Source organism: Triturus cristatus, chromosome 8, assembly GCF_964204655.1.
Source record: "Triturus cristatus chromosome 8, aTriCri1.1, whole genome shotgun sequence".
NCBI lineage: Eukaryota > Metazoa > Chordata > Amphibia > Caudata > Salamandridae > Triturus > Triturus cristatus.
Window position 1 is genome coordinate 1,267,662,976 of NC_140591.1, and position 16,110 is coordinate 1,267,679,085.

The 16,110-nt window shown below is 41.7% G+C and overlaps 1 protein-coding gene across 4 annotated transcripts in view; it reads right to left on the reverse strand.

Moving 5' to 3' along the window:
* SLC35A5 (solute carrier family 35 member A5) overlaps positions 1-16,110 on the reverse strand; it is a 143,799-nt gene that overhangs the window by 94,126 nt on the left and 33,563 nt on the right. For all 4 annotated transcript variants that reach the window (XM_085622973.1, XM_085622975.1, XM_085622974.1 and 1 more), the window contains 2 exons: positions 15,057-15,149; positions 12,074-12,213 (listed from right to left, as the gene is read on the reverse strand). In XM_085622973.1, the coding sequence (XP_085479099.1) occupies positions 12,074-12,200 (127 nt within the window). In that variant the 5' untranslated portion in view covers positions 12,201-12,213; positions 15,057-15,149. The remainder of the gene's footprint in view (positions 1-12,073; positions 12,214-15,056; positions 15,150-16,110) is intronic.

Sequence of the window (16,110 nt, forward strand, 5' to 3'; positions counted from 1 at the left end):
GAATAAGCGTAGATGCGGAAGCTTGAACAAGAGAGGAGTGAACCAGAAGATAGTCAATACGTGAGAAGGACGTATGAGGGGAAGAAAAAAAGGAGAAGTCACTGCCAGTGGGATTGTGAAGACGCCAAACATCCTGAAGATGGGTCAGAGAACACATATTAATCATTTGTTTATGTGCTTGAGGGGGACGAAAGTTAAAGGCAGAATTCCTATCCAAAATAGGATCCAGTGGTAAATTAAAATCACCACCTACAACAAGATTGCCAGAATGAGGTGTGTCATTTAGCTTTTTGGTGATCGTTTTCCAAAAAGACAGATCATCCTTGTTAGGGGCATAGATATTCATGACAAAGAGAACAGCATTACCATCGGACAACTTAGATAGTAACCAGCGTCCCTCTGTATCCTGTTCAGAGGAAACGATAGACAAACCAGAGTGTTTAGAGACTAAAGTAATTACCCCATTTCTTTTACCACAAGCATCTGAGCAAGCAACATCAGAAACCCACTCCTTCTTCAGAAATAACGCTTCCCTAACAGAGACCTTTGTCTCCTGAAAAAGGACGAGATCCGAAGAAAGAGATTTGGAATAGTCTAGAATCTTCGACCTTTTAACTGGGTGACCTAGCCCTTTGACATTAAGGGAGAGTACATTCAATCCAGACATAGACCTATTAACAGGAGAAAAAGATATTGCATAAATGATATATGAACTACAACATCCAAGAGACCTCGCCTCCAGACACTAGACATCAACACGAAACCGGGAGAATCCCAGGAGGAAATCCGAAGAGAAAAGGAAAAAAAGAGATAAAAAAGAAAGCAAGAAGATAGACAGAAAAAGAGAGAGAAGGGCCAACAAGGAAGGTCTGAAAAAGACCGAATTCATACAAGGGGGGGACATGGGAAATGAGCAAAGAGCCCAACATGAGGAATAGAAACCATCAGCATAAATAGCCCCAAAACAGAACATAACAGATTATGCGTTATTTTAAAAAGAAGAACTATCTAAAGGATATGAACAAGAATCAATTATCGTTCTAGAAACAGTACAACATATAAGTCTATAAATGCGACAAGTTAACCAAATTGATAAAAAGGTAACACCTAAACAGAATCATAAAAAAGTGTAAAAAGCGGAAAAAGAGAGAAAACAAATGTAAACAATAATAGCTGATGAAAAGAGAGCTAAAAGCTATCGTCACTATTATATCGAGCCAAACCAAAGCAGACACATGAAGAGTAAGAGAAGAAATAAATTCCAAAGGATACTATATAATACATTGTGAAGAAAGTAAATGAAATAAAGAGGAGAGCGGCATATAGTAATAGATCAATATATCAAACCATGAAGTCTTATGACAGATACATAAGATAAATGAGACTATACATAAAAATGTAAAATCTATAGATAAGCTAATAGATAACTGTCCAAAAATACATAACTCTCGTTGCACTCAATTTAACTGAGAGAGGTGAGAATATCTTAAATATATGAACATGGAAGTAAAGAAACATAAACCTATCAATTACAATACAGCTATAGAATTCCAACCTAGTCGAAAAAGACACTTAATAATAATAACGAAACAAACCAATCAATGCTATAACAGTGACATAGAACTAAACACTAACTCTAACTATAGCAATTAATAAGCAACAAATACTCATCAATGAATCAAATATGTAATCAATCTATACCAATACATTTATAAACACTAGCGTACTCCACAGATATGAGACAACCAAAGACGATGAAAGTCATACACATAACCACAATAAAAGAAAATAAGAAGTCATACAATGGGATAAGAAACGGACCAGGACCTAATATGCGGAAAGACAATTTGGGAAGGAAAAGGATAAAAAGGATGGCAAGCGCGCAAGAGTGACGTCAAACCAACACGAAACATTACCACAAAATCTTGGAAGATTCCTACAGTAGAACTATCAACAATAAAAGACCGTTACACCATACCGACAAGGAGGGAACACCAACAGACTACAAAAGCACAACAAAAACAATGGACACTAAGACCACCGTGCAGAACTAAAAGAGACTAATCTCAATAGATCTGGCAAAAAAGAAAACTCATTGCAGTATGAATAACCGCATCAGGTGCCAGAAGAACCAGGATCAAGCGAGGCCTCCATTTGAAGTTCCATCTGTAGCTCCATCTGACTATCCAAAAACGAGACCAAGTCAGCAGGTTCATCGAAGATTCTAGAGCGACCTTTAAAAGTAATGCGGAATTTTGAGGGGCCAGCAAAAGAGAAGGGGATATTCATCTCAGATAGACGCTTCCGAAGATTAAGAAAACCCTTCCTCCTTATGACCGTGTCTCTGGCAAAATCTTGAGATTGAAATGCGATGACCATTCCACGAAACGACTCTAACCTTCAGCATATGAGCCAGAATTTGTTCTGTATGCTGATGGCGCAGTGGCTTAAAAATTATCGCCCTAGGTTGCGTAGCAGACTTAGAACGAAAAGTGGGAACACGATGTGCACGTTCCAGCTCAAAATCTCTTTGGAAGGAAATTTGCAGTGTGGAAGGAATCCATTGATAGAGGAAATCAATCATAGAAGGCGCATCTTTCTCAACATCCTCAGGAAGACCAAAAATGCGCAGGTTAGACCTGCGGTTACGATCTTCTTGCTCAGTGAGGTCCTTCCGCAAAGCTACCATTGATCGCTCAAGTTGTGAAAGAAATCTGGACTGCTTTTGCATGGAATCCTCTGCGCCACTAATGCGTGCTTCCGTGTCCGAAACACGAAGAGACAGGGCCTTGAAGTCATTCCTGATAGCTAACACTTCCACTTGCAATAAATCTGTGTTAGTCTTGGTAGACTGCGCAATTTCATAGACCTCATTAAGGCGCGTCAGGATAGTCTCAAGAGTGGGACTGGGGTCCTTTTGCGGAGATTCAGGTGTAGGAGATAACTGTTTGGCCCTTTTAAGAGACGCTTTAGATTCCTTTGCGTCTTTAGCATTTGAAGACGGGCCCATATTCGCAGCCATAGAGCACACCACCTCAGCAGGAGTACAGTACACCACTCCAGACAGATTACGAGACGAGAATGCCAGGTGAAGTAGGAAACCTCAATATATCATAAGGGAGCGACCAAAAATGGATAGCGCGCTCTTAGCAAGAGAACAGAAAAATAATAAAGGCAGATTCCAGGGACAGGGAGGGGAGCCACCTCACGAAAATATCACACCTTCCAGGTATCAAAAGGGCTCCTTTCAACAGTCAGAAATATCCCAAAGGCAGGTAAACATTAAGCAAAGAGGCCCCACAAAATGGCCTTGACGATGCTTCTGACGAGCAAAATATCAGCAGAAAAACCAAAAAGTGTTACCAAAATAGGCAGCAAGGCAGCAGGCAAAAAAATAAAAAGCAATATAAGTTGAGGAAATAAAAGAAACGTCACCAGTTCTTGTCTATCTTCATTCCTGGGACTTCTGTGGCATTGTCGACTTCGCGCTGAGGAGAAAAGTCTCACCGCATCTGAGGAGACAAAATGGCGGCCGCTCGCAAAAACACCGAGCGCCATCAGACAGGATCCAGAGTACGAATGCCGGCAGCCTCAGGAAGCAGGAAACCTCCTCCAAAGCACCCGTGACATGCTCATATCCATACGGCCGATATCCGCGATGACCGGGGCAGCCCAAAACAGCAGCTATTCCTCCGTCGGCTCCCGCTCAGCACGGAGCCCAAGCGCAAACCGCCATATCGTCGCGGCGCGCAAGCCACGCCCCCAGACTCGGACAAGGTTTTTGATATATTCAGGATATACTTGGTATTTAAAAGTAGACGACGAGGATAAGAAAACGGGCGCCTCAGTTTTTTTTACCGCCTGTAGATGGCAGTATAATATAGCCTTATAGCCCGCCGTAGCGGGCTATACCGGCTATTAAAGACCCGCTGCATCGTTAAAGGCCCGAGCCGAAGGCAAGGGACTTTAACAAAGCAGAGGGACTTTAAAAGCCGGTACAGCCCTGCTACGAAGGGCTACAAGGCTATTAGAACATTCTGTTACTAGAGGGCAGAATGTTCTAACAAATAAAACAAAGCCTTCAGGGAGCGCGAGGGGATTCAAATCCCCTCAGGCTCCCTGAAGCATTTGTTCACAGCCAGAGCTGTGAACAAAGAAACATTGGAATGTTGGCGCTCCGGGCTTATACCAGCCATTATAAGCCCGGAGCACTCCATTGGTTTCAATGGAGCTTCCAACATTCCAAAGTTCTAATATTGCCTTATAGCCCGCCGTAGCGGGCTATGCCGGCTATTAAAGGCCCGCTCCAGCATTAAAGGCCCGATCCGAAGCAGAGGGCCTTTAACAAGGGAGCGGGACTTCAATAGCCGGCATAGCCCAGCTACGAGGGGCTATAAGGCTATTAGAACATTCTGCCCTCTAGTGGCAGAATGTTCTAACAAATAAAACAAAGGCCTCTCGAGCCCGAGGGGATTGAAATCCCCTCGGGCTCCAGAGGCCTTTGTTCAAAAAACATTGGAATGTTGCTCTGTGGGCCTTTACCAGCCCGTAGAAGCACGGAGCACTCCATTGTATTCAATGGAGTGCTCCACATTCCAATGTTCTAATACAAGATTATGATCCAAGGTAACAACGGGACATGCTTGCTGATTGTAGTAAGCTACCGCTAACAAAATCCAGATCAATCCTGGAATAGTGTTTATGTGGGGTTGCTGTGCCACTGACTTGGCCTGCATGCATCGGCGAGTCAAGGAATTACCTGCCTGACAGGTCTATAACAGTACGGCTTGGGGGGAGCCTGGAGTTCAACAGGCGAGGAGGCTGCCCCCAGAACAGCAACTGAAGAAAACTGATCGTGGGGATGTGCGCACCCCCCATTAAAAACAACAACAAAAAACAATCTTGCACTGGATGTCCACGCTGTTGGTTGTCTGTCAAGGGCCTGGACTACTCCTACTTACCCAAAAATGGGATAGCTAAAGCGTTGCCAGGGACAGAGGAGAGGAAAAATGACCTCAGGGCCGTGGCCCTAAATGTTGAACAGGAGCTGGCTGCCAAGGACTCTGCACAATCGTGGCACCGTGTCCTGGGAGGGAGACTTGATGCAGTCTGTCAGGTCATCAACCCCCGATACAGCCTCCCAGAGGCATGTAGGAGGAGGACGAGGGTGCAGCAGCAGTGAGCCCTGGACCTAGTGAGTAGGGATGAACCTGGAAAAAAGGATGAATCCTACCTGTACAACCACACTACACCTGGGGGTCATATTTGGAGGCTCAGGCGGAACATGACCTCCTTGAATAGCGCTCATACACTGACCAACCTATTTGATAGCGCTGGTAAGTGTGGGTTGAGGGCATGTGGGGAATATGGTCTATGGTAGGCCTAAATGTTTACACGCCAACAAAAGGTCCTTGACAAAATAGGCCCCATACTTCTAGACACAGATGCCACAATTCACATTGTCAGTGACAATTTAAATGATGTCAGAGAGATTTGGACAAAAACACATCCCATACATAGACCTCATGCACACCCAGTGGGACTAGAACAGTTTGGCCATGCATTGGGCTTGTCCGCATATATAGACCTAAGTACCCCTAAGACAGGCAAGCTTCATTTTTTTCGAGAGCCCACAAAATGTTTAAAACTAGATTATATTTTGATGCCAAGAGAGAAAACCACGGCAACACAGGAGGCAGAATACCTAACCAGGGGCATCTCTGTCCATGCTCCTCTTAAGACAGCGGTGGCAGGAAAACAGGGACGGAAAACTGGGAGGTCAAGATAAGCACACATGGAGATCAAATGCTTTTGGCCTAAAGGATAAGGACATAGGCAGGGGACTTTGGGCAGCCTCCACGTATATTTTAGAGAAAACCTGGGTTAAGTGAACACCTTTATAACATTTGAGAAGCATACAGAACTGTTATTAGAGACAGCACAAAACCTCATCGCATAAAGTAAGATACGTCGGGGAAAGCGGGTGGTGGTCCTGGAGGGGGAGCTTTGACAAAGATGCTCAATATTTGGAGACAGGTGTACAAGTTGCACTGAGGCAATTAGAGGCCCTGAGGGAGGAATATCAAAATGCCACCCATGATGCAGCTAAGCAATACTACTTGGCACAACAACGGAAATTATACGAGACAGGGGGCAAGAAAGGTCTTCTATTGGCCTGACTTGGGAAGAGAATTCCAAATGAGTAGGCAAAATTCAACAAGATGATGGCAGGATAGCCAGGACAGACATGGACATCACGCAGGCATTTGCCGGGTACTACCAGACTCATAACACAACTAGACGAATAGTCACAGAGAGCAACACGGGCGAGTTCCTTGACAAGTTGCATCTACCAATGTTAACTGTTGCAGACAGGGTGACTTTGGAGGAGGAACTTGCTCCCCAGGAGCCTTTCTGAAGTCCTGAAACAAACTTTAAATGGTAAAACTCTGCAACCCAATGAACTCCCAGTCAAAATGTTTAAGATAATATCTCCCAAAAGTAGGGGGCGAGGGGCCATATCTTAAGCATGCTTAACAAGGCCAGGGAAGGGGTCATCCTTGCTCCAGATCTACGCCATGCGTCAATCGTAGTAGTACACAAACAAGCTAAGCCCAGGGATATCTGTGCCTCCTACAGGCCCATCTCACTTCTCAGCACAGAAATCAAAATTCTGGCCAAAATACTGGTGGATGCTTGTTAGATTCTTTAAAACTCTTGTACACAGGGACCAAACAGTGTTTATGCCTTGGAGGGTGTTCAGATTAAACCCTGAAGACGTCACGCTTGGTTAGATTAAATGAGACACAAAAGATCCACTAGGTATAATCTCACTTAACGTAGAAAAGGTATTGGATTCTATTGACTGAACGTACTTACTCCAAACTAAGGTTGTTTGGCCCAAAATTATGCAGGATGCAGACATCCTGCAGAAACTTCAGGGGACTTGGGAAAGGGATGTAGGGACCATGGAAGATGTAGACAGGTAGGTGGCACTGATGCATCCTAGAGGGAGGCCACAGAAGTCAGACTGAGGCTTATCTTATTAAAATCCTGCATAGAACATATTATAATACAAGCAGGCTTTATTAACTGGGTAGGGCACAGACTCCCACATGTGTAGAATGTAACAACGCGGATGGCATGTTACATACGATCTGGGAATGCCCCTCATTAGTAGGTACTGGAAAGCCATCATTAAGGAATTGGAAGAGATACTAGACGTAGACATAACTCATACCCCACAATTCATTCTATTGGGTATACCTCGTGATGTGGACCTCCCACGAGCCAAACGGACTGTTGTTTTGTGCAGTGGGATTAATATTAGACAAGAGACATTGCCAATATGTGGGGAAGACAACAAGCCCAAAATAAAGTACTGTGATTAACTGGCATAAATGTGCATGGAAGAAAAAATATTTATGGAGAGGCCCAGGGAAATAAAAAATAAAAAAACGTCTGAGAGGATGGAGACACCACTACAGGTTCGCCAAACGTATCTCTGTATGCTTATAGTTTTAAGTTGTGGAATAAGAATATATAAAGTGTGGAGCAGATTAATTAATAACCTGCTAGTGCAGGGATCACCACTTCGCCACGGGTTCATATCAAGTAAGGAGGAATCAACAGTGGAGCGAAGTACAAACCATAGGTAATTTATTAAGCATTCAGAATGGGTCTCCATCCAACGAGCACCATGGAGTTACTCAAGGAAAGGAGCACACGTGAACAATAGCTACATGGGTTTTAATAGGGAAGATGACAAACAAGGAACGCAAAATTTAGAACTTTGGAAAGAACACACAAATGAGCTAAGGCAAGAATCTGGCAGCCTCGGTGTTTTGTGCAATTTCTACGTTTTAAGGCTGAACAACAAAATGTACTATTCTGAGTAGACTTTACTTAAGGATTAACTATTGCCTGAAAATCTCCAAGCAAGCTGACTCTGCATGTTTACGCAGCCTACAATGTCTCAACTTTAGCTTTGCGACCTAATGTTTATGCAGGTAGTGTCAGGGACAGAATCAGGCTGAAAACAGATCAAAGGTGAGTATGAATGAAGCACCGCTAAATTAAGGAAAATGAGAGATTCAGATTTTAAGGTTTCACAAAAGTTCTTCGAAAAATACTAAGGATACTGCTGGAATGACTACTCCAAAATAAGAAAAGGGTTTTAAGCACCACTAACCTGAGATCATAGGACTACGTTTTAGCCCAATCAAAGGAGGGCATTAGTGCAATATTCTCCACATACTCCTGCAATATAGACTCAATTACTATCAACAACTATAAATGCTATCTTCTGATTAGGCAAAGAAAATTCCCATATGAAGCAAAGCAAGTCTTCAGTGATGGAGACCATAACAACTTCAAGATCAAATGGTAAATTAACAATACTAATAAGATACTTGGGAGAAAGGAGACTGCACAATCAGATTGCCTACTGGTTGGATTTGTTGATATGTAAGCAGACATTCCAAGCCCTCAACTTTTGAAACTGAAAAGCAGTGCTGTTTCATTGAGCTGTCTGCCAGTAGCTATGCATGAGGCAAGGGAAAGAATGTTACATCAACCACTATGTACACTAAATTTGGATTATCAAATTTGGGGGGGAAATTCTGGTCACCAGGATTCACTAATGGATGGGCCATCTGGTACAGCACAGCTGGAAAGGGTTCATTCCAGAAGCAAATACATAGGCCTTTCTTAGGCAGTTCATAAACAATATGTCAAACATGACAGACTAGGAAACTCTATCCTGTCAACTTGCTATATGTTGAGAAATGTAAATCATACTTTGGGCTGGGATCATTTATATAGTATATGCTAGTGTATGGGTATAGGTCCAACTGTACTTGTTTCAATAGGTCTAATGTGCAAGGAACCATTAGGATGAGTCAATACAGGTATTACTATATCAGACAATGGGGTGTGGAATAGGGTACCAGGAAGGAATCTGCAATATCATCAATCGCATTTGCAATGGTGTGGAACTGTCAACTTGTAGTACCTAAAAAAAAGAGTTGCAGAAAGGAACGGTGCAACTCTGGCAGATAGGGGAACACTTGATTTTGCTGAATATAGATTATATTCCACTGTAAAGATTTTTCAGAAAAGATTCTGTTGGTCCTGGAGGAAGGGGACACGTTAGATTTTCTATCAAGACTCCATGTAACCCTAATCAGTCATGTTTGTTCCTCCTTTCACTGGGCCAGATTTGGAAGCAAAAGATCACCCAACCCCTTATTCCTCCCCTTCACCGGGGTACTGTGTAATTTAAAATGCCTCGGTGCAGAGGTGTACCCCAAGGATGACCAACTTACATATGGGAACTCCACAGCTCAATTAAGTTTTAGCAATGACTATTCCTCTTGGTAACAGGCAAGGTGACCAAAGTAAAGATGGTGGTTATCTTCCTAGAACTGTGTCCCTCCAGAATCTCCAGCTAGTGCTACAGACCCCTTTCTTTTTAAACCTAAATACTTTGTCTGATTTGGTGTTGTACATTGCTAGAAAGATGGTATCCCTCAGTAAACTACAGTGCACATGGGACTTTGGTGTTCTAGGGCTAACTACTTAGGAATTGTAATATCTAGCTGTGCAGTTACAATATGTAGGGCAATGGTTAGTAACCATATGTGCCAAGATAAGGTATTTGTAGCTAACAATATAAAGAATGCACAAATGCAGAGTAATGTCACAACCATCGTCCCGGATTCTTGACTGCATAAGGCTGACAGAAGGTAAACAATAATAAAAACTGTACACTCCTGGAGTCCCTATTTGGCAAATACCATTATTTATAGAAATGATGTACATGACCGTTGTCACCATTTGGAGAAATGCAGGATTCCAAACAAGAGGCAACATATGAGAGTGAGGACAACCTACAGATATTTTCAGAAATTAGTGCATTGTTTCAATAAGCAGCAAACCAGTACCTTTTAAGGGCCTGCTTGAGATGGGCAACACTAATGACACAGAAAATGGGCAGCATATAATTCAAAGCTCAGAGGGTGCTACATGCACTGATGGAAGTTCAATACAAGTCAAAAGTGGCATTTATGGTGTACCATATCTTCTAAGGCAGGGACTGAACTTGAAAACTCTCCACACTAAATGATCACAAGATATCACCAAAGATGAATGGCAGATCCAGGCTGGGTTGGTCGGAAAGCTAGCTTCAAATATGCCATGTTTAATTACTGCTTTGGATTTATTTAACTTCCCTATGGCTACATGGACAGTGCTAACATATTCAATGCCTGTCCACAGTGCCATGCAGCCCAAGTGGACTGTACACATGGTTGGATACTGCCTACATAGCCTGACACGCCTTGCATGAGAAGGTCTGTCCAGTGAGGAAGGTGTCAGATAACAAAGGAATGAGACAACAACATAACTTTCTTGACGTGAACAATTTCTAGTGAAACACAGATGACCCAGATCATAGACCTCTAATGTCACCAATGTTTATCGAGGGACAAGATTGTACACATATGAAATGAGTGATTAATTGCTGTTGATCAGTTTGCACTTTTTAAAACATTACGTGTGGGTGGTAATGAACATTTTTAGGTCTCGCCTGACCCAGCGCATGCGCTGGTCTGGCGAGACTTATTGAGAGGGCTCCAAAAAGTGCTACCAGGCCAGCCTAGAGTTACAGTGCATGTGCGCGGGCACGCGCGCTTTACCGCGATTACTTTCGCGGCCCCACGGCCGCTTTGATGTTTGAGCGCGATCACTTTCGCGGCCGCTTTGCATAGCCAATAGGTCTCGCTTTTGGGATCTTATAAGTATTTAGTTATGCAACTGTTGCATGGCTAAACACTTATAAGGTCCCAAAGGCGAGACCCATTGGCTATGCCAATGCTTGTTATTTTTACTGCAATGATTTTAATCACTCCAACAGTTAATAAAATTCTAAAATCTTTTACAAAAAGGGACCTTGCAGAATGTGCTGCGCTGAACGTTACCCCAAGCCAAACACACTAGATTCTACCATAACCTTGGTGAAGTGTTTGCTCGAACTTACTAGACACTCCTTTTGGGAAGATTCCCCCTTATCCTATGTTGTTCAAGCAACTGCCCTCACAGTCGGCAACTCGGCATCCACAGACCTGCCACAATCAACTATGAGATCTGCAGATCAACACAGACATTACACTCCAACTCCTGGAGATGATTTGCACAGTTAATGGATGAATATAGTACATCACTGAGGTTAGAAGAGGACCCATCTGCTGGGTCATACCTTGTATTAAAAAACCACTAATGTGCTCAGACCTGCAAGTAGGAAATGCTCTAATCTTTGTTGAAACCCTCTTACTTCAATCTGTAACGTTAGACTCGCTCAGAAGCCTACATCTATTTTAGGGTAGATTGTCACTCTTAATACACCTGCCAGGCTCCAACTTGTTCCAAAACATGGTCTGGCAAAGACGTCCATGTGGTTCCCTCGAAAATGAGCAACTTGAAAACTCAGGTAAGATCAGCCTCCTGGCATTGTCTCTTTAAAAGAACACAATGTAACGGACAGAGAAAGTTATCAAACTGAATGAAGACTTTGATGAAGACATATATTTTCCTCATGGTGCGTAGCCTTCACCACAATCTACATTTGAGTTCTGATTTTGAAGTCTATTTTCTCTTTTTACATTGCTTTGCGAGTTGACGATATTTTTGCTTTCATTTCTCTATAGAAATAATGTTGAAATATCCACCTCAGGAAATGCATGAGGAATAAAAATGATGGGCTTTATGTACGTTTGTGATGTTGAAGGAGAAAACACACGAATCTTACAAATAGAAATATGAATGGATATTTTAACAGATTAAAAGAACACTTTGTTTGTCACCGCATGTGTCTGAATACTGTGGAGCCAGGAGCACGAGACTGTTTTAATTGCCTTGATATGGTTTCACTCTGCACCTCTAGGGTTTCTACCCAACAACTTGCTGTACTATCCAAAAAGGTCTTCCTGATGGTAACTGAGCTAAATAACCAAAATAATGAACAAATGTAACAGTCCACAACAGTTTAATGTAATGACCATTTTCATTAACTGACCTTCGTTGGCAGAGTACTTAACCAACAAAATACGACTACAGAGCAGGCCAATATATACTGCTCCTAGAACGAAAGTGTGTACTGCTGACTTGGAACAACTTAATGGACTGCAGCACATGCATCCCATTTTCCAGAACAATCTGAAATATAACCAATGGAAAAAAATAAGATTAGCACAAAACTTCAACTTGCCATATTTTCAAGTTCATTTCAAACTTCCTGTGTGAATAAAACAATATAGTAACAGACAAAGCATAAACAGTGCAATGAGATTATTAGTAGATACAACCAAATATGCATATCAGCTAAAGCAAACATAATAAAACAATGCAGCTACTTAAGGCAACATCTGTTAGCTATCACTCGTTTATGATCCCTCTAGCCACAGATCAGTATCTGAATTTTAGTGGCTATTTTCATCATTGGTGTATATTGGTTTATAGTCTTGGCCAAATAGTCCAACCACAATGATACATGATGATACCCTGGAGGCAACAAAACACTTGCTCAAAGTAGCAAAGACGGCATCCAAAGTATAGGTGAGGATTACTAAGATAGCATCATTTCCTCTCAAAAGACATCTCCCAAACATACAGAGCACTATGAAAGAACAAGCATTTGCAATGCAATAGGTCTTGCATTTACGAGAGTTTGAGATATTGGCACTGTAAATTACAATGCCTTTTATTTATGTGTAGTTTTAAAAGATAAATGAAAGGCATGGTAATTTAAAATGCCAATCGCGTAAACTCTCACAAATGCAGACCTATTGCATTGCAAATGCGTTCAGAGCTTGTGCTATAAAAATGACAAAAAAAGCGTTAAAAGAGAGTGTGACCTGTCTGCAACAGCAGGCAGGACAAAGCTATTTGAGAAAATAGTGCTTGTAGGCTGTAATTAAAGCCTACAAAGTAACAACACACGTAACAGGGGATGTGGCCAGGGGAGGTTACAAAATGAGACAAGGCGGTACTAAGGAGGGACTACTAAGCCTATTTATTGACCAATGAACAGCCACAGTTTATAGAGGACAATGACCAGCCAATAAAAAATACGGGCAGAGAGTGTGCGGAGCTTCAAGTCCCTACCTGAATACAGCATGCCTCACAGAGCAACGCATGCGCTGCCCAGACGCAACCTTAAAATTTCTTCTTGTAAAAGTTTAAATACAACCACTGATGCCCCAGAATATGCCAATGAATATTACGTGGATGAATTCAGAGCAGGCACTCTATAAAAGGTTTGCTTTTCATCTTAAACATTTGGAAATCTTTCAGAAGGACTATATTAGAATGAAATGGTAACACTAGAGAATACAAATATTATATGAATGTTTCAGTAAGAGGATACAATATTTAGGAAAATATGATAACATCTAACTGTTGTAGTTTCCACATAACAGTAGCCAGAGCAATAGTAATGAATGAGATCAAGAAGACTCAGTTATTTATACTACAATGCAGCTATCCTAACATTCACAAGTTAAGAAAAGTGCAAGTGAATTGTTGTAAGCTGGAAGAGAACGTGTGAGTAAAATACAAAGGCCTACATCTTCAAAAACAGCCATTTGTGCCTGCATTTTCACCTGTAACTTCTTCCAAGTATGGCAGATTTTTTAAAGCAATATACTGTTACTTCCTCTGGGCCCTAGTGGTTGCAGGGATATATAGGGCTTGTAGGTTCATCAAGTCCTGAGATAACCAGAGCAAATTACTGAGAGGCACCTTGCAATGGTTTTTTCATTGTGTACCAGGTATACAGCAATTCATTTGGTGAAATATAAAGAGTGAAAAATAGGTATCAAGGAAACCTATGTATTTCCAAAATTGAACAAGATGTGGAGTTTAGAAGCAGTGGTTATTTGCACATCTCTAAATTTGTGGGTACCCATACTAGCATGTAAATTAGAGAGCATTTTTCAAAATGACTTCTTTTTTACACACTGTCTTACATTTGGAAGGCACTAATGCAGAAAAAGACAATTGGTAATAACACTTGTTCTACTGTTCTGTGCTCCCTTAAGTCTCCCGATAAAAATGGTACCTCACTTGTGTAGGTAGGCCTGGGGCCCCTGCAGGAAACAACCCAAAACGGAACGTGGACACATCACATTTTTCCATAGAAAACTGACCCTGTAATTCCAATGTGCCTAGCTGTGGATTTTGGGCACTAGGTCAGCAGGCAACTAGGGAACCCTAGCAAACCTGCACATGTTTGAAAACTAGGACCCAGGGTAATCCAGGATGGGGTGATTTGTGTGGCTCTCACCAGATTATGTTACCCAGAATCCCATGCACAACTCAAAGTTTGCCTAAAAACACATTTTCCTCACATTTGTGAAGGAAATCTGAGGGGAACCACAAACTTCCTTCCACAAGTCTCCCGATAAAAATGGTACCTCACTTATAACTGGAATAACAAAAAACAGTACTGGTTTTAACTGCAAGTATTGTTCCTGCAGTAAAGTAGTTCTCATTAACTTTTCTCCACTTGATGAAAAACATACATAGAGAACCTTCATGTACTTTTATATCAAGTAGGAGAAAGATGCCCTGGCTCTATCCGCACTCACCAAAACCAATGACTAATCTGTGGAGTTTTGAACATTAAATACGATACAGGGAAGAGAAACTGAGTAATCACTTCACACTACTACAGAGCCAATACCTAGCTCCTCTAACAAAAGAAAACAGTTAAAACACAGTATTACAATGCAAAATTCTACGTGTTTGTTGCATACTTATTATCAACAATATGACAGTAATCAATAATCAAAACTGTGGCTTGGATGATTATATGCAGCTACAGCATTAAATGCTTCACATAGTGAGCTATGTTTCCAGGTGGGTGATGAACCAGAAAAACAAGACGATGCCTATTTAATCGTTTTTACATATTAAAAGACTGAACAAAAAAAAAAGCATCGCACAGGAGGATCAATGTCAGTGCTTCATTTTATGAGTGATGTTCTCACTATACTTACCTTCACATACGAATCATTTTTTTCAGCCCAAACCCATGAGGGAAACTTATTAGCACCATTCTTAGTTTCCAATGCACATGTTACACTTGCTTACTGAAAACAGAGAAGAATTGACATTTAGGAAAACATAACCATTTCCCTGAAACCAAATTATTTGACTCCAAATTCAAAGAGCACACACAAGGAATATTCTTTTGTTAAGTTCACAGGGCAAGAATTGAAAATAAATTAATCAAATTTACAGTGCCCTATTTCTAATAATATCTTTTACAGTCCATGCTTCAGAGATGGGTCATGAGGGAAATGGAGTTAGACTGAGGATGAAGGAAAAACAGAATAGGTTTGTTCTTTTGAGGAACTCTCCAAATAAGATAAAAACAGGACTTGCTCTTTGCTTTTAAATGCTGCACCCAGGCATACAAATGCAAAGATAGTGATTGTCCTGACAAATCACACGAACTGTCTAAACACTGCTGACGCTAAACGATCATGAACACTTGATATATTACAAAAATGCAATAACACGACAATGCAATTGGGGCAGCATGGAAAGGCACAACAGGATTCTACATTTGCAGATTAAAGTGTATCTCTGTTCAGAGTTTTGGAACCAAAAGATTATATTATCTCCTAGGTTAAGATCAAAACAGTTGCTTGAAAAATGGAACACGTTTGACCCAATGATCACAGCAACTACGAGTCAATAGCTCCACAATCAGAGCGACAGATCTCTGGGTTGATGGTGTGCCAACAACTGTGACAAACCAAGGAAAGCAGTGAGCGAACCTGCACAGACCAGGGCACGGAGTAGAACCACAAAGGCTCACGTTGAAGCTATCAGAATCAGGTTAGCGCAAAAATCAGCCCGCTGCTGGGCATCTGCACCACCAAGTAGAATTGGGAAAACCTATGTGTGGCTTGGGTACAATTCTGACACACAATCCTTTTAAGTAGATGAAGGATCTGTTTTTATACGACATCTTGTGGAGGCTAGTTAAATGCACATGGCAAAAGACCAAGCGCTACATGTTTGGGTTTAATGGGGGCTAGGCAC